Source organism: Hirundo rustica, chromosome 11 (genome assembly GCF_015227805.2).
Source record: "Hirundo rustica isolate bHirRus1 chromosome 11, bHirRus1.pri.v3, whole genome shotgun sequence".
NCBI lineage: Eukaryota > Metazoa > Chordata > Aves > Passeriformes > Hirundinidae > Hirundo > Hirundo rustica.
The window spans coordinates 8667242-8685571 of NC_053460.1; the positions used below are offsets into that span (position 1 = coordinate 8667242).

Below are 18330 nucleotides of genomic sequence, written 5' to 3' on the forward strand. Positions count from 1 at the left end.
GACGGGGCTGTCCGTGGGCTCCCGGGGCCGCCTCCCGCCCGTCCCCCGGCGCCCCCTCCCCAGGGCCCGCGGGGGCGGGGGGTCCGCGCAGCCCCGCGCTCCGCGCCCGCCCCCGGGGGCCCTGCGGAGGGGCCGCGCTCCCCCGCCCGCAGCCCAGCCGGGACGCGCCGCGATGGAGGGCGAGGGCCGGCCCCTGCTGCCGGCGGCGGGGCGCTCCGCCGGGCTCTCCTCCGCCGGAGCCGTCTTCATCCTGCTCAAGTCTGCGCTGGGCGCGGGGCTGCTCAGCTTCCCCTGGGCCTTCGGCAGGGCCGGCGGGGCCGTCCCCGCCCTCCTGGTGGAGCTGGTAAGGAGGGACGCGGGGCCGAGGGGCGCCGGTCCGGGGAGGGAGCGGAGGGAGAGGATGCACCTGCTCTGGTGCTCGGGGAACTGGCGGGGACCCCCTTGGCGCGGCACCCCCTTCCCGACCCCGGCGACACCCTTGGGTTTGTTGTCGCGGTGCCACCCTAGGGATGCTCTTTGCTGCTGAAGCCGCGCTTGTAGCTGGCTTGTAGCTCAACTCAGAGTAAATGGGTGTCTGCTCCCGTACACGCTCCCAAAACTCCAAATCTAAACCCAAAGTATCACATAAGGCTGTGTCTCCATCCTTTTGCTGCCCCTTGTAACCCAGGGCCACAAGGCGATCTGGCCGGTTACCTGGGCCCCGGCCGTGGCCCGCTGCCGGGCTGGGGGTGATGGAGGGTGGGCGAGCTGCTCCCCGCTGCCGGTGTCCCCGCAGGGCTCGCTGGTGTTCCTGGTGAGCGGGCTGGCCGTGCTGGGCTATGCCGCGGCCCTCAGCGCCCAGCCCACCTACCAGGGCGTGGTCCGGGCCGTGTGCGGGGCGGCCGTGGGGAAGCTCTGCGAGGTCTGCTTCCTCCTCAACCTCTTCATGATCTCCGTGGCCCTCCTCAGGGTGGTGGGCGACCAGCTGGAGAAACGTGAGTTGTTTCCCCTCGCTGTGTTTGGGGCTTGCTTGGGGCCGGCAGCTCTCAGGAGGGAGGGGAAGGTGGTCCCACGTGGGCTGGGGTCACCTCCAGGGTTTTCCTGGAAGTTCTGAGGACGTGGGGCTCCCTGGTTCTGCCGTGGTGTGATGCTCCCGACCTCCTTGGGCCATCTTTCAGAGCTCAGCTGACCCCCTGCTGCCCCCCCACAGTGTGTGACTCCCTGTACCCCAATGGGACGCTGAGTGGGGCCCCCCAGCTGCCCCCCTGGTACGTGGACCAGCGCTTCACCCTCTCAGCTCTCTGTGTCCTCGTCATCTTCCCGCTCTCTGTCCCCAGGGAGATCGGCTTCCAGAAGTACTCCAGGTACCACCTGGGCTATCCCTGTGGCGGCCCACCCCTGGGTACCCTGTGGGAGCCCCCCTCCTCCCTCCCTCCTGGCTGTGTGCTGATGCTCTCCCATGCCCTGACAGCATCCTGGGCACGCTGGCTGCCTGCTACCTCACTCTGGTCATCGTCCTGAAATACTACCTGCAGGCAGAGAGCCTGCGTTTGACTGAGCCCCCCCAGCCCTCCAGGTAGGAGGGTCAGCCCCTTGTCCCTCCTGCCCTGAACTCCATGGCACGAGCAGTGACGCGGGAGCAGTGGCTGGAGGCAGGGCAGGGCTGTGGTGGGACCTGTGTGTGATGGGGGTGAGCTGGGGACAGCTCGCAGTGGATGGTAGCTCCCAGCCCCAGCTTTCACCCCAGCAATACCCCTTTCTCCCAGAACCTCTGGGCAAGAGATTCCCATAGTGGCATCCAGGCCGCACAGTTTATGACATGGTTTCTTCTCCATGAGAGCCTCATGCCCCTTGCTCTGTGCTTCCTCTCCACATGCCAGGTCCTCCTCCTGGACCTCCATCTTCAGTGTCATTCCCACCATCTGCTTTGGCTTCCAGGTAGGTCACTCTGGCCACAGCTGGCAGGGCAGAGCTGGCAGCCCCCCATGGCATCCCAGACCATGGGGGTACCGTCCCTGGAAGGGCAGGTTGCTGGAAGGGGAACCTGTGGCTGTCACGCGCGGTGGCTGTGGGGCAGGACACACGTGCTTGGGAATGGGGCAGAGCAGGACAGGGCACCCATAGGTGGGAGGGAGGATGCTGGGGGTGGGCGCTGTCCCTGCATGGGGCCACAGCTCTGTCCCCCCTTGCCTTGCAGTGCCACGAGGCATGCGTGGCTATCTACAGCAGCATGCGCAACCAGAGCTTCTCCCACTGGGTCACCGTCTCTGTGCTCTCCATGCTCATTTGCCTGCTCATCTATTCCCTCACTGGTAACCCCAGCACAAAACCCTTCACTCCCCCGTGCCCGGGGGTCCCCTCTCCCCTCGGCTCATCCATCCTGCTCCGAATTCCTCTGTCCTGCTCACTGCACAGCCACCCACCCCCACCTCCCTGTCAGCAGGGCTCTACGGCTACCTGACCTTCGGCAAGGCTGTGGCGTCCGATGTCCTGATGTCCTACCCAGGGAATGACCCGGCCGTCATCGTCGCCCGCCTGCTCTTTGGCGTCTCCATTGTCACCATTTACCCCATTGTGGTGCTGCTGGGCAGGTGAGGGGGGTGGGACAGGCCAGGTGTGCCCCCGGCCGGCGCAGCTCCCCCGGGTGCCATCGGCCCCCTCCATCCTCCCTCCCAGATCCGTGGTGAAGGACTTGTGGGCGACCCCGAAGCGCGGGGCGGTGGCAGCGCCTGAGGCGCAGGAGCGGTGGGGCCGGGTGGCACTGACGGTCACCTGGATGGCCGCCACGCTGGGCATCGCCCTGTTCGTCCCCGACATCGGCAAAGTCATCGAACTCATCGGGGGCATCAGCGCCTTCTTCATCTTCATCTTCCCAGGCAAGAGTTGGCACGGGGAGGGAGGAAAGCGGTGCGGGGGTCACTGGTGCCAAGGGCCTCGCTGCAGTCCTGGCCCCATTTTGGGGGCGCGGGGCTGTGCTTGTGGGGGACGGTGCAGTGGGGCTGGGTGAGGGGTGCTGCGTTGGGGCTGAGTTTGTGCACTGATAGCAGGGCTGTGCCTCGTGTGCATGACTGGGACCCGCAGCCTTGGGCCACGCAAAAAGTGAGTGTCTGTGTGCTCAGCAGCTGTGGGGGCAAGGGAAGGGGCAGGGGGTGGTACCCCATGGGCCACGAACCCTGGGGGTCACCCTGGTCGAGGTGGGAACCCTGCAAGGAGGGGGATTTGGGTGTGGAAGGAAGTGCTCTACTGGGGATGTACCTGGATACCAGGGCTGTGTCCAGGCATCAAGGAGGTGCCCAGAGTGGCTTTAGGGACAGAAGATCTGTGAGGTTTGGTGGCTCCGGGGCACCTGGTGGGGGCTGGAGTGGAGGTTACGTTGGGGGTCAGAGGGGCAGGGTGCCCCAATCCAGGAGGCCGTTAGGTGTTTGGTGTCTGTTGTGCCAGGGTGGTGTGTCCTAACACCGCTCCTGTCTGGAGGGGCTGGGGCACAGCAGCAGCAGCCCATGTCAAGGGGACCTGCCATGGAGCTGGTGAGGTTTGGGATAAGTGTGTGCTTAAGCGTGTCTGTGGTGCCCCTGGGGGAGCAGCAGAATCTGAGTGAGGATGGAGGTGTGTGGTGGATGGAGGGAACACCCCAGGACATCGGGGTCTTGGTCAGGAGGGTGCTCTGGGGGGCCCATGGACATCTGGGGAGGGGCGAGGGTGTCCCAAAAGGTGCCAAAGTGCTGGAGGAGCCAAGGCAGAGGGTGTGCAGGGGCACCCAGGTGGGTAACAAAGGCTTGGAGAGGTCCCTTGGGGAGACCTGCCAGAGCATGAGCCCGTCATGAGGAGAGGAGACAACATGAGCTGGGGTGATGGAGACTGCAGGGGAACAGTCCGGGAAGGAGCACGGTGCTGAGAGCCTCCGACAGCAGCAGCCGGGTTTGGGGTGAGTGCTGCATCCCAGGGGCTTTGTGTGGGGCCGAGGGGGCTGCGTGCCCGGGGAGGAGAGAACAGGCAGCTACAGACCCAGGGGCCCGGGGTTGGGGCTGGAAGTGTGGATATGGGGCTGGGGGTGTGGGGAGTGGCCGTGCCTGAGCACAGGGTGGGTGGGTGGATGTGGGTCTCTGCTCCTTCAGCAGGGCGCTGGGCACAGGCAGAATTGGGAGTGATCTCTTGGTGACACCTGCTAGCTCTCTGACCAAGGTTTGTGTGTCGTTGCAGTGGAGACTGGGGTTGGCCCAGAGGGGCTGCTGGGCTCTTCAGCCAGCGACGGGGAGCGATGCACAGGAGCAAGGCAGAGGAGACTGGCCCTGCAGAGAGCTCCACAGCCAGAGGAGCTGGGGTACAGGGCTGGCCCGTTCCTGAGGTCAGCTCTACCCTGGCAGCCTGTGCTCATGTCACTGCAGGGCTGCTCTCATCACCTGGGGAGTTCTCTCCGTTCTCGGCGGTGCCTTTGTCTGCGGGCAGAGCGCTGCCCTGGCCGTGCTGGGGCTGCTGCGCTGAGGGACCACAGAGCCCCACCGTGATCCCACCGTGACCCTCCACCATCCTGCCCCGGACAGATGCCCTGAACACAGCCACAGCGCTGGATCCCGTGGTGGTTTTATTTGGCATCACCGTCCCCGTTGTACAGTGGCTAATAAAGACAGGAGAGGGTATTGGCAGGGGTCCTGTGCCACACACCCTGAGGGACCCCCACGCACAGGGTGGGTATGGGGTTGGCACAGACAGACAGACACACAGACAAAGTACAGACCCCAGGGAGGAGAGGAGGCAGCCACCCTCACGCCTGCAAGGCACCAGCTGCAACTGTGCACATGCAAAGGAAACCCCTCGGGATCCTCCCACACCCTGCGAGGGCTAAGGGGCACCTTGGGAGCAGGGAAACCCCCCTCTGCCACCACCCTGGGACACGGCTCCCCATCCCTGCAGGCACAGACCCACTGCACCAGCACAGCTTCAATCCCCCCAGTCTCCTCCCTGGGTGGCCCCTGGGGACTTGCACAGACCCCCGACATACCCCCTGCTCTCAAGGGGACTCCAGCCTCCCACCTCCCACTCCCATTCCTGCTCCCTAGAGTCTGTACCCACCGCCCCTCATCCCTGCCCACCTATGTCTGGGGGATGTCCCCCTCCCCAAACCCTGCCAGCCCTCCCTGGCAGTCCTTTCCCCCGGGAGCACCCCACGCCAGGGAGAGATGACCCAGGTGATGGGGTAGCTGAGGGAGGACTCTCTGGGGTGGGGGACACACACACGGGAGTTTCCTTCACTGCAGCCAGGCCCTGCTGACACCAGCCATGGCCACGGCCACCCCGCAGAGGGGACAGGCGCTGGCCGGCCCCCGGCACCGACGGTCACTCTCGGCTCAGGGTGCACCAGGCAGCTGCAGGGGAGCATCACTGGAGGGTCACTCACCCCTGCCCAGCCCCACGGCACCCTGACCCCCAGCCAGCTCAGCTCATGCTGCCCTTCACACCACGCCACCTGCCCACCCTCGCTCCCCAGCAGCTGGAGAGGTGCTGGCTGCCCAGGGCCCCTGTCCCCCACCCTCCTACCTGGCACGGCCACACTGGAGATGGCCTCAGGCTGGCTGAGCGTGTCCACCTTGACGTGCTGGAAGCTCTTGCAGGTGGCACTCTGCAGGTGCCTGCGCCCGGGTGGGAGAGAGCAGGTGACACCCAGACCCCCCCAGAAACACCAACCCAGCCCCCCACAGCACCACGGGCTCTGGCAGGGCTGGCTGCCAGCAATCCTGCTCGCTTCTCCTTGTGCAGAGCACCCTGCCTTGATTCAGGACACCGACCCTTCCCATCTCCATGTCCAGAGGCACTCCCAGGTGGGAGGTGGAGAGACCCACCCCAACTTCCCTGTCCAGCTCTAGGACAGACAGACAGCTCCTCTGCCATCAGACAGGGGACAGAGCTTGGGGCTCAGCTGCTCTAACAGCTCTCTGCACCCAAGCATCCCAAAATGGGCTTTTTCAACCCCTCCCCTACCTCTTCCAGTCCTCCTCGGTCTCCCAGAACTCATAGACGATGAAAGTGACCCCATCAGGCAGCTTCACTGCGGTGACGCTGGCAGAGACAGGGAGAGGGGATGAGCCCCCAATGTGGGGCATCCCCCCCTCTGCAGCCACAGGTGTGCTCGAGGGTGGGCTCCCAAGGGGGGACCCAGCCCCAGCAGCCCCGGTAGGGGTAAACCCTCCCCGCCTCCCCGTCCCCCCATCCCACGCAAAAGCAGTGTTGGTGGCTGAGCATGACTGCATCCCAAATCCCTGCTGTTTCACCTCAGCGCTTCACCTGGTCCTCACCCCAGCCCATGCCAAGCCCCCCGTCTCCCCAGCCCCCCTACATGCAGGTGCTGATGGTACCCACTGGAAGCAGTCCCGCTCCCCGGCCACGCTCTTCAGGTACTGCTTCAGGGAGCTGCAAAACTCGCCCAGGTGCTTGTGTGACACCGTCATCTCGTTCCTCACCAGGAGCAGGTACTGCCGGGCCCCGAGCACAGCATGTGAGACACACAGACACAGTCACCCCCCAAGTGTGGCTCTGTGCTGCACGGGCACCCCGGCACCCATGGGTGGAGGTCGGGCACACTCACCGTGCAAGCCGTGCTCTCGCTGTCCGACAGCCGCTGGTGCAGGTCAAACCAGAGGGTCTGGGAAAAGGGGAGTAAGCAGCAGAGGGGCTGGTGGGTTGGCTGATGCTGCCTGTCCCTCCCTGCTTGGTGGGTGCCTGTACCCAGCATTTGCAGTGACTGTGCCCCCTTCTCTACAGGGAATGGGCTCCAAGAGCCGCTGGCACCTTCACAAAAGTTCCCCGTGCTCCCATTGCAGCCAATGTCCCCAACACCATGTCCTCATCCCTGCCCCACAACAGCTGGGGCAAGGTCCCTGAACTGTCCCTGGAAGGCAGCACAGCCCCACGCAGTGAAAGGCTGGCCCTTACCTTGTCCTCCAACTTGCCAATCAGCTTGGCCAGCCTGTTGATCTGCCCCTCCAGCCCCTCTGCCTTGGTGTCGGGGGAACCTGCACAGAGCCAGGAGACAGCGACGGAGTGAGGAGCAGCTGCGGACACCCCCCGTGCTGCTGCTGGGACTGGAGTGCTCCAAGCCACCCCAGGCAGCCAGCACCTACCAGCCTGGAAGCTCTTTCCTTGCTCCCTGGGGACCATCCAGGTGGTGGGAGAGTAGCTGGGCGTGGGGTTGTCATACCAGGTGTCACTCAGGCCATGACCATCCTTGCTGGGGTAGTGCCTGCAACCAGAGAACACACAGGGTGTCAGGACAGAGTGGCATGAGCCAGCCCTGGGGGGAGCCAGCACTGGAGACCCTTTCTGGCACCTCTGCCAATGATGCCAGACCCCTTGGAGAGCAACAGTGCCCACCGTGCCCAGGCAGTGCAGGCATCCTTCCTGCACCGTCCTTTGGCATCTGCCAGTGTGGGAAGTGGGTCAGAAACACAGGAACGGCAGTGGGCTGCTCTCAGCAGCCATCGTTTTTCTTTCCTGCTTATGGAACGGCACAGCCCTCCTGGCACCACCAGCAGCCTCCAGGGACTTCTGTCCTAGACAGACACCTACAACGTGGGGCATTCAGGCCCCTGAAGCTGTGCCCAGCCAGCTGCACCGTACTGGGGCTGGTTTGGCAGTCCAATGGCTTTGGTGACTTTCAGACAGGAAAAGCTGCTGTCACCCAGGCTGCCCGTGAGCAGAGGCTGGGTATCCCACTAACAGACTGCAGCTGCAGTTCTGGAGAATGGAAACACACCCGTTGTAGCATTTCCTCCACCCTGCTTTCTCTGTCTGGGTCTACAAAGCCCATTTGGCCTGGAGGCTGCTCAAAGATCCAAAAAACTGTCCTGAAACACTTCTACTGATGGAGCATCCATAATCACCATCCAGCACCAGATCCTCAGTGGTCCTCCCAGGACCCGGTTTATTTGCAAGCCAGAGAGAATGCTAAGACCTGCTATCCTCACAAGGGCTTGCAGCTGCCATCCACGTGTGTGAGATGGGAATGGGTTTGGGGAACAATGACCCTCTCTTTCTCCTCCACCAACAGGAAGCCTGCACCACAGAGGGAGAGGCTGAGTAGCTCAAAGGATTTTGTGTTTCCTTCCAGCAAGAGCAGCTCTGTGCCAGCTGACTGTTGACAGAGCTGCCTGGGAGCCCTGGCTCCTCTTGGCATCTTTTGTTAATCAAGCAGCTCCCAGCTGGAGACAACATGCTGAATGCCCCGGAGCCAGTGGGCACCACACCAGCCAGCATCTCCCTGCCCTCCTGTCCCTACCCTGGCACCTGCCTCCTCCAAAGCACATTTGCTGTGTTCCCTTTCCCCAGCTACCCCGAAAATCAGCCAATGTGGGCTCCACACAGGAGCACGGGGTGCGGATCTGGTCCTGAAGAACATCTCCAAGATAAGGAAGCAGGAACAACAATAAAGGTTGCGGGAGCATCCTATTGCTACGGGCTGTGCAATTATACCACTGCTGGTCCTGGACAATCCCCTGTCAATAGACAGGAAATTATGCAAAAACAGAGAGAGATTTATTTTAATCACAATTTAATGAGGTGTCTCCGTCTTGGACCTCTGCCTTCGCACTTTGTTCTACAGCCCTTTATTTCTGTGCCTTTTAGGCTACCTCTTTGTCTTCATGCGGATGCAGGAGATAAATTTTTTGTGGGATTCATTTTTTCTTTTTAGCTATTATCTTCATGAGAAAACAACTACAATACTCCCCATTATGATCTGGGCTCACACATCAGCAAATAAAAGCCAGCAAAGTCTTTCATGGGCTCTAATTGCTCTGCCTGATGTTGGGTTTTGTTTCCTCTTCATTGTTTTTCAGGAGCTCCTACTTCTTTTTGTACAAGGTTTGCCACAAAACAAAGACAAGAAAGAGACGTGAGATGACGAAACCCACAGCATCTCTGCTGGAAAAGCTGGTGGGATGGCGGCAGAGCTGCCCAGGTCTCACTGTGTTCCACAGAGTCTGTCTCAGGAAGGAGCTGGGATTTTCACTCTCCACGTGCCCCTCTGCCCTCCCACGGCTTGGGGAAGCCAAAACCTCCCCACCAAAGCGTCCCGAGGCCTCCTGGTTCTGAAGGAACGGCAGTGGAAGGGTTTGCTCCGTGGGCGTCCGACAAACAGACGGGTTCCCACGGCAGCGTGTCCTGGTTAGCGCTGGCGACGGGGACACTGGGGAGCTGCGTGACGCTGACCCGAGCGGGCTGTGCTGAGGCTTCACCTCGCTGCTGGAGCTCCTTACAGCTCAGCCCTGGCGGCACTGAGCGGTCCCCTCCGCGCCGCCCCAGCTCCGAGGCGTGTGCTGGGCTGCCGGGACGGGGACGGCGCTGCCTGTCTCAGTGCTCAGGCCCCTTTTTGCTGCGGGTGGTGACGCTCGCTGAGCGCTCTGCGGGACGGGCAGCGCCCCTGGCACGGGAAGCTGCTCCTGCGGGCTGTGCCCAGCTCGCCCCGGGCACGGCCGCCCCTCCGCAGGTGTTTTGCCTGGGTTTGCTCCGAGAGGCGGCCCCGGGCACCCAGCGCTGCCCAGCCCGGTGCCGGGGGCTGTCCCCGCTTTGCATCCCCACACACACCGCTCTCGTCGAGGGGAACCTGGGGACTGCGGGAGGGGAAGGGGCAGGGCGGGAGAGGGCAGGGGAGGAAAGCCCCCGGAGTTCAGGCAGCCGGGAAGGGAGGCAGACAGAAAGGCAGCCCCTCTCCCGGCTCCCCTTCGCTCCTGCACGATGTCTGCCGCGTTTCCCTCGCCCCGCGGAAGCATCCTCCGCCTCCCCCTGCACCCCCGCGCCCCGGAGCGGGGCGGGAGCGCTGCAGACCTGGCGGGGTTGGTTTGCTCGTCGATGGCATCCACGGCGCTCTCCACGGAGCTCAGCAGCGACTGCGTCTGGTTGGCCGTCTCCTTCAGCAGGAAGCGGGTCACGAACTGGTCCACGTTGCTGCCGCTCTCGTACACCTGCAGAGGCACACGGTGAGCGCGGTGGGCGCCCTGCGCCGCCGGGGTCCCCGCGCAGCGCAGCGCAGCGCCCGCCCGGCAGCCCGCCACGGGCTGGTCCCCTCCGTGTCCCCACCGCGTAAAGAGGCGGTGCACGAAGCCCGTAGCTGCTCTCTTTAGCACCATCTTAAATTACTTTCCTGTTGCCTTGCAGCCGGTGGGTGCAGGTGTGAAAAGTGCATCCTGTGCTTTGGACGTTGTACGGCTCCCCAGCCCACAACAGCACGGCCAACCCAGCACCAAAGTTAAAGGGGTTTGGGATGATTTCAAGGGCCCAGTGTGCTGATTGACTGACAGAAGCTTCCAGCGTAGTACAAACTCTTTCCAGACAAAGAACACCCAAAAATATTTTAATAGAACAACTGATCTGCATGAAGCACCCAGGGCCCCTTTCCCAGCCCAGCCTTGCTGAGCCCTGCCCGTGGCACAGTCCCGTTCCCACGCCTCGTGACAGTCACAGCACGGGTGGGACACTGGCACAGGCCGTCCAACACTGACCCGACCAATCCAACACTGGTTCAACACTGTGATATATGTCCTAAAGTTAATTCGCGTTAAAAGATATAAGATGTAATTCACCCCCTGTAAATATAAGTTTTACTTCTAATCAGATATACTACGGGTTAACTGAGATGAAAACTGCACGGAGAGGGGTACAAGGAATTTCTTTTTCCAGAGATTACACAGGAGGGACACAAGAAACTATGCTAAGAATTACACAGAAGGGACACGAGGACACCTCTGCCGGGAATCGTTAAAAGGAGAACAAAGACAACGGAAAAGGGAGATGGAGAACCCGGAGAACCAAATGATCACATCAGATCGATATCTCATCCGTCTCCTCCCGACATTAACATCTCTACACCGCACCTGGACACAACAATCAAGGACATTGTCTTCCCGGGCAAATCCATTCAAAACATCAGAACCCGAACATGAATATCTAATGAGACTGCCTCTGAAGAGGGAACCTCGGAGTCCTGAGTTTCTCTCAGCGATCCAGTGTGTAAAAAGAGACTGCTCCAAGCCAGAAATGTGAACTTGGGGGGTGACAGACTGACTGAGTGTGTTACCGCGTTCACCCAGCGCCGATCCTGGGCTCGACGCTGTCCTTTTAATTGTGGCTATCAGAGACGGTTATTTTGTCTCTCAATAAAATTCTAAAATTTTGATTTATAGAATTTGGTCTATTGTATTTATTACAAACACCACTCCAACCAGACCAAGGCCAGCTCAGTGGCCACTGACCTCACCAGCCCTGGCTCAAGCCAACCCCTCAGCATCAGAGCTGAAAATATTTGCAGTGAAAAAAAGGCTCCCCTAAACCCAAGCTCATCAACACCACTTTTTCACAGACCCTTTCCCGCCCGTCAGTGCCTGCTGGGACAGCACATTGCCCAGGCAAAACCCTGCTGGGCAGCGTGTCCCTGTGTGCTCACACCTCCTGGCATGGGACTCCTTTGCAAGGAATTCACGAATTTTGGAGCCATGGGACAGGGGTGGATGCTCCTGGCTCCCTGCATTCCATCAGCAATGCCCACACTCAGGGGACTGGAGTGGTCCCAGCACTGCTGGTTATCTGAGCATGCAGCAGCACAACATGAGCGCTCCAAGCTCCCCAAAGCAAATTATTCCTGTTTTATGGCGAAGCTGTTAACAAGGGTTATTTCCATGGCAACTGGAGCAGCTCTGCAGGAACCCAGAGGGCCTTCAACTCTGCCTTTGTCTCCCGTATTAAATCATAAAAGAAGAATGGGCTGATGGAAAAAGCCCTTTGGGGAAACTGATCGCAGAGCTGATTTCTCACCCCTGGTTAGGTATGGAAGCACTAGTTTCTTGACAGCTTGTTGAGCATCCAATTAGCAGCAGTTAATGACTTGTGTCTAACACAAGAAAACTTGCTCCTTTCCCCATTGCAGGCACAGTGTTTCTGGGGGATATGGATGATGTGGTGATCCCCAGCAGAAGGTGGTGCACAACAGGGTGATGGTGGTGCTGAAGCTGTGAGAGTATGAGTAGTTAAATGTTGGATTTTTTATTGCCTAGCCACAACCCATAATATTGGTTCAGCTTTAGGAAAAATCAAGCAGGTGATTCCCACATTCATTTAAATCAGTGCAACTCCCTACGTACAGATTCAGTGGATGGATGGATGGATGGATGTTGGGTACAAAGCTATTCCAGCCAGTGCAGATGAAATTGGGGTGTTTGTGAAGTTCTGACTCTTTTTGACAGGCCAGTAGGTCAAATAGATCTGAAATCAAAACAACAGGGATTTTTTTTCCCTCCCACTTAACTAACTGGCCATTTGCCAGCCCAGCTGTGACATTTGCTCTCAGGAGCTGAATCAGAAATGCTTAGAGGCTTTTTCAACAATCCCTCAGGCTCTCCTCTAGCACGTGTCTTCTGCAGGGCTGCAAAAACAAACCATTAAAAAGACCAGCCATAAAGGGATCCTTCCCATTGTCTTATTAAAACATTTGTCAGACTATCCTAGTGAGATTTAATGAGGTTTGGTCTTATTAATTCCACCCTGAAGAGTTATTTCTTGCTTGCTTAGCTTGAGAAGTTAAAATATTTATGGAGATCATATAATAACTGCTGCTCAATGAAGCTGCTTTGTGCCAGAAGCTCTTGCACATCTCCAAGCCTGCTCTTTTCCATCCATCATTTCCATGCAAGCTCTTTGCTGAACTGCCTGGCCTTGACCTCTGCTGCTGCAAGCAGGTAGCTGTAAGTGTTTGCAATGAGCAGCAAGTGTGAAAACATCAGTGAAAGGATGGCCTTGAGATTACTGTGTTGATGGCTCCCAGGAGAGCCTCAGAAAGCATCATGATTTGATAAGGCAAGAAATGAAACAGAGACATTCAAAAATGAGAGAAGAGTGGGAAAAGGACAGCTTGCATTTTTGGGGGAATATTGCCCAGGGCTGGGTCTCCGGTCGGAATGGAAGTTTTAATGTTGTTGAACATCTCAAAGCTTCTCTGCTGGCATTTTTAAAGGTCACTCTTCAGCTCATTAAGACTACAGGATGTAAAATATAGATTATTTTGCACCACCCACGAACTCGGAGACCCACTGTGACCTCCCCACATCTTCCCTTTGCCTCGCAGGGTTACAACCCGACCAACAAGGCTTCCCAGTGCTGGCTTCCAGCAAGACTGGGCAAATTGGCTGACAATTACCACACCTGGGGACACTGGTGACTTCTCCAAATGTTAATAGCTACAGTCCAAGCACACCCACAGAGTGATGCCACCAAACTGAGAAGGCTTTTCAGCTGGGAACCAAAGGCAACTCTGCTTCACCCACACTTCTCCTTCAGTTAAAAAAACAAAACCCGACAACAAACTTATTGCCATGCCATAAAACACCCGTCAAGCCTCATCCTGGGATGATAGAGAGGTTATCTTCCACCCACCCAGCCCTTTAAAAACCAGGCATGTGTTGTACTGTAATTTCTGAGTGGCTGATTTAAATTTGTTGCTCATAATTGCCTGTTTGCTTCCAAGAGATATTTTCTTATAATTAAAATAACACTCAGACCTGCCTCTTTCTCCTTTTCCTCCCCCCGACTTTTAAATCCCTTCCAAAGCAGAGACCCAAAACTGATTGCCTGGCACATAATCAGTAGGAGAAACCTGAAGAGAACAGGCATTTAAATAGTTGATAAATGAAAGCATTACCATATGAAAGACCCTCAGCCTTCCCGAAACAGCTTCAAAAAAACAAATGAGACACCTGTTCAGATTTAAAAAAATGACAACAGCATCATATGGATTTGAAAAGTTTTTTTGCTATAAAATCCTCCTTTTGCAAATCTCAACGTTGGACTCGTCTCACGCCTACCTTGTCTGGTCCTGAAGGTCTCCTGCCATGGACCATTCCCAGGGAATTATCACAGGACTTGTCTGTTCTCACTGTTAGAGAACCTCCCTGCTGCGCTGGGATCCCAGCGTTTCCGTGCAGCCTCAGGGATGTGAAGGGCAGGTATCTGCTGGCCCCTTTGCACCTTGTGCTCTCATCCAGCAGGCAAAGAAAGGGCTTGGAAGTGTGGCCTCCTACTCCTCAACACCCTGCCTATAATCAGCCTTTTGCTTCACACGCGTTCCTAATTAGCGGTATTTAATACCCACAAGGCAGCAATTTGATACATATTTTATTTCGGTTTTCCAAGGAAAGTGCAGACTTTGTTTTCCAAACAGGACCCACTCAGAGGACCCTGCAGATGTAGCAGTGTGGGATGGTCAAGCTGCTGAAGGCTCAGCCTGGCTGTGCCACACGCTTCTGCTCTGGCTTGCTCCCTGCCCTTCCTTTTGCTGGCTCCTTCAAAGCTGCTCTCAGACTGCTTGGCAAGAGAACAGCAGTGACGCCTTCACCATGTAATTTACCTAAATCCCGGGAGCAACACACCTAAAATGGGAGGGAAGAGGAGGAAAACCAGGAGGTCCACGGGAGCTGGAGCCAGGACAGCACAAGCAAGACCTCCAGAGAAGATGCTCTTCCTTTTCAGAGAGAACGGAGGGACGTGAACTTTGCCAACTTTAGGCAAGCAGAAGAGCAGTGCATGAGGATCTTAATCTAAAAATAAGCTCCAAGAGAGACCTTAAGATTCATGTCCCCTCCAGTCCCTGCTCCCCACAGTCTGGCAGCCCAGCTGGATCCCATGCACAGCCCTGCAGAGCTGGCAAGAAAATCGCTCCGGATGGCATCGCACAGAGAATTGGCTTTCTGGTCTGGAGTCTGGACAGAAAAGTTGGGGAAAATTCAGTTCTCGCAGAACTGAAGCAGCACATTTTGTTTTAATTTGTGGTGCCATGTTTTCTTAAATTAGTTTCAGGGAAGAGTTGCAGAAATACTTTCTGAGAAGTTAAACAAGAACACCTCCTTTCTGTTCAGATTGTTTTTCAACTATAAATGTCCATAACTTTCCCAGAGATAAGCATCTGTTTTTTTGCTATAGAAATTGATACAGAAATTATTCAGAAATGTGTCATTCAAAACACAGAGTTGACTCATCCTTCACCAATTCACTGACCCATCACCACGCTTTTCTTTTTTCAGCCACAGCCATTCACCATGATTACATCTTTAACTGCATCACAGGGGTGCTTCAGACCTGGCTGTGCTGCACTGCACTGGACCCCATGGACTTCACAGACCAGAAGTCCTCAGCTGTTCTTCATTTAACCACCATGAGGCAAGGCCAGAGCAAGAGGTCTGTGAGAAGCCTTGAGCAGCTCACATTTTCTGGCTGGGCACAACCCAGAAGTGCCAGCCCTGTGCCGCTGTTGCACCCTGCCACGGGTCCATCACCTGGCACAGCCCTGCCCCAGAACCTGACACCCTCAGTGAGAGCACCAGGGCAGGAGAAAACCTGCTCAAGTTAAATGAAAGGCTGAGATAAAGGATTAGCTGGAGGAGGGGAGGAAAAGGTTCTTTTTGAGGATTATTTCTAGCAACTATTTTATCTCGAGGTGTCATCGTTCAAAAAAGAGCAATATCACTTTTGGCAAGCTTAAGTTTGGCAGGTAAGAATGCAAATAAGAGCACTCTATATTGCTGATCTGGGCTGTGCTGTAAAATAAAAAATACCATCCACCATTTTTAGCATCCACGACTGCTGGCAGATGCTTCTTGCTCTGGGGCTGTAGCTGAGCTGCTCAAACAAGGGCGATTTGCAGTTTGCTGCTGGAGGCTGAGCGCTGGGGGAGACCCATGGTCAGCCTGGCACCAGCAGAGGGGAGAAGACATCTGCTGCAGCACCTCCAGGGAGCCCCAGGAGCCCAGCATCTCCTGCTCACTGCAATTACGTCCCATGAGGCAGAGACAAGAAGGGTGGATTGCTGCAGGAACAATTTAACTCACAACCAACATCCAAAACCTGTATGTGGATACCTCTGGGCTCCCTACTGCTGCTGGAGCAGCAGCAGCAGTTGGTATTGAAAGTCAGTGCACCCAGTTTTCCCTTTATGATTTACATATTCTCACGTCTAAATGATGAATTTTAAGAGGAAAATGCATTTGCAGCTGCTTTGGGTGCAGTGCCAGTCCATAGACACACATGTGGTGTTTGGCACTCTGACAGGAGAAGGCTCTCAGGGTGTGTGTGTTGTGTCACCACTTGGTCATATTTCCTGCCCAGGTCCATTAAATGAGATAACTGAGACACTGGCAGTGGAGCTGTCAGTGAGCAAGCAAGGAGTAAAACACAGTCTTTCACATCTCTTTGCTCTCTCTCCAGGACCAAAGGAGATGCTGAACACCAAGCATTGGCTGGTCCAGGGCCACCCTCAAATCCTCAGGGCTGCCCCATAAATACTTCCTGCTGCACCCTACTATTCCCTGAAGCCAGTCTCATCCTGGCATGTGCATGGGCTGTTGCAATTTCAGCTCCAATTTTGGGTAATTTTGCTTCCCGAGCACTCTCCTTCCATCTGGGACAGGGCACGCACCAAGGTCAGTCACCAGTGCTTTGGAACAGGAGCATCTCCAGGAAGGGATGATTCGACTTTAAAGCTGAGCTGCTTCATCCTTGAAAATGTTCATCACTCAGCACATTTGCGATTTCTTTGCAGCTTGCTTTTAAAGTTTGCCTCACCGCTTAAGGTCAGCCTTGCTGATGTTTCCACGGTCAGTCCTGCGAAATGCTTAATTGGCAGAAGCTGGAAGCAGGAGCAATCCCAGTGCAGCTGGCAGTGGGACCTGGACCCGGCAGGAGCGAGGCCAATCGAGCCCCTCAGGCTCAAAATCCCACACCGTTTTCTTCCCAAGCAAAGTCACATTTCCCGGGGTGTCTGGGCGAGGGTGTGCAGCGGTAAGCCCCTCCTCTGCCGCCCCCCAAGCTGCCAGGGGTGGTGGAAGCCTCTGGGCACTGTCCCCTAGGGCAGGGCACTCGGTGGCCGAGGGGAGGGACGGCACCGACAGCCTCAGCTCTCCCAGCCCCACGCCCCCGACACCGGGCACGAACCACGGCGTCCCGCTGGGGTTGGCTTTGGGATCTGCTGCACTACACAACAGTAAAAGAGAGTTATGTAGGAACGTCTCCTGCTGCCAGCTTTATTTAGAACCCAAAAGTTCATTTCCTTTCTCTCCAATTTGACTTTGCATTTCCAATTGTCACCGGCAGTCGTTTCAATGCGGCACGGACATCACTCTATTGGAAAATAATTACAATGACAGATTTTGTTTTGCTGTGTGAGACCTTCCACTACTGAATCTAATTACTGCTGATACTTTACGAGCTCCTCCAGCACGAGATAATTGCTGCTTTCTCTTTTTATGAGCAAGAAATAATCAGTTGTCTTTTAAGGTGAGAAATATAAACAGCAATTAAATGCCACGGTTCTCCATGCCCTCCTGTCAGCTGGCACCTCTCAGAAAGACAACACAGACAAAGGTTAGGCTTCATTTATTGTTTGCCCCAAATACATTGTTTGAAAAGGAGGGAATAGGAATGCTCCTAAAGGATCGACAGGTTTCTCCAGCTTAGGAAATGTGTATTTTATTATGGAGGAGCAGGAGCAGCTCACGAGCAAAGCGGTTTGCTCAAACTCCCAGTGCTCAGCATCGTCACCCAGCCCTTTGCAGGCTCTGGGCACAAGAAAAGGTGTAGGGACAGCAACAGGCTTGAGCATCAGGGGGCACAAAACCACACTTAACTCTGCCAAAACCTGCTGCTTTGGCCACCTTTCACCTCTTCCAGTGTTTCTAAATATATATATTAAATGTATGAATCTTTTAAACTTCCTGCTAACCCATCAGTGTGGGACCCTTGGTTACAGCATCACATGGGGAGAAGATGGAGCAGAAGGAAACAACCCCAGCCCTGAAAGTGCCCAGGGCCAGGCTGGAGGGGCTTTGTCCTCCACTGGTCTAGTGGAACGTGTCCCTGCCCACGGCAAAGTGGTGGAACCTGACGACGTTTAAATTCCTTCCAAGACAAATGTATCCTGTTTGAACACTGGAGACAGGTTTCTCTACAGCTCACAACAGCTGCTTCCCTGTTGGGTTTTCTTTTCCCCTGCTTCTTCACTTGAACAAAGCTCCTGCCTTTGAATAATTCATTGATGAGGTTTGTACCACTTTGCTCACAAAATCACAGTGGGGAGCAGTGTTTTTCATTAAACACCTCTTTGCCAGCTCCTCTCTGTGATGGAGTCTTGCTCTGCTTGTTCCCTCGCCAGAAATCTGCCAGGCAGTGAAGAGCAGCACACCCCAGAGGCCCATAAAATGAGGGGTGGGAGGATGCTGGGGCTGCCCTGCCTCACCTGGCTTGGGAAGTGTCTGCATTTGGGATGAAGCGCTGTGATCCTTCACTGTCACAGGAGGAAGGTGCTCCAGATCTCCCTGTTCCTCT

General features: G+C 56.6%; 2 protein-coding genes across 2 annotated transcripts in view; one reads left to right on the forward strand and one right to left on the reverse strand.

Moving 5' to 3' along the window:
* The first annotated feature begins 172 nt into the window (after positions 1–172).
* On the forward strand, positions 173–4616 carry SLC38A8 (solute carrier family 38 member 8). Its single transcript, XM_058422140.1, has 10 exons — positions 173–343; positions 776–974; positions 1190–1343; positions 1451–1555; positions 1860–1917; positions 2177–2291; positions 2423–2570; positions 2656–2855; positions 3027–3078; positions 4365–4616. The coding sequence occupies exons 1-10, from the start codon at positions 173–175 to the stop codon at positions 4459–4461; spliced, it is 1299 nt and encodes a 432-aa protein (XP_058278123.1). The 3' UTR covers positions 4462–4616.
* Positions 4544–18330, reverse strand: part of NECAB2 (N-terminal EF-hand calcium binding protein 2) — a 74089-nt gene continuing 60302 nt past the window's right edge. The window contains exons 6-13 of the mRNA XM_040075241.2: positions 9796–9932; positions 7095–7213; positions 6907–6986; positions 6560–6616; positions 6334–6446; positions 5956–6033; positions 5515–5606; positions 4544–5342 (exon numbers count right to left, since the gene is read on the reverse strand). Of these exons, the coding sequence (XP_039931175.1) occupies positions 5314–5342; positions 5515–5606; positions 5956–6033; positions 6334–6446; positions 6560–6616; positions 6907–6986; positions 7095–7213; positions 9796–9932 (705 nt within the window). The 3' untranslated portion in view covers positions 4544–5313. The remainder of the gene's footprint in view (positions 5343–5514; positions 5607–5955; positions 6034–6333; positions 6447–6559; positions 6617–6906; positions 6987–7094; positions 7214–9795; positions 9933–18330) is intronic.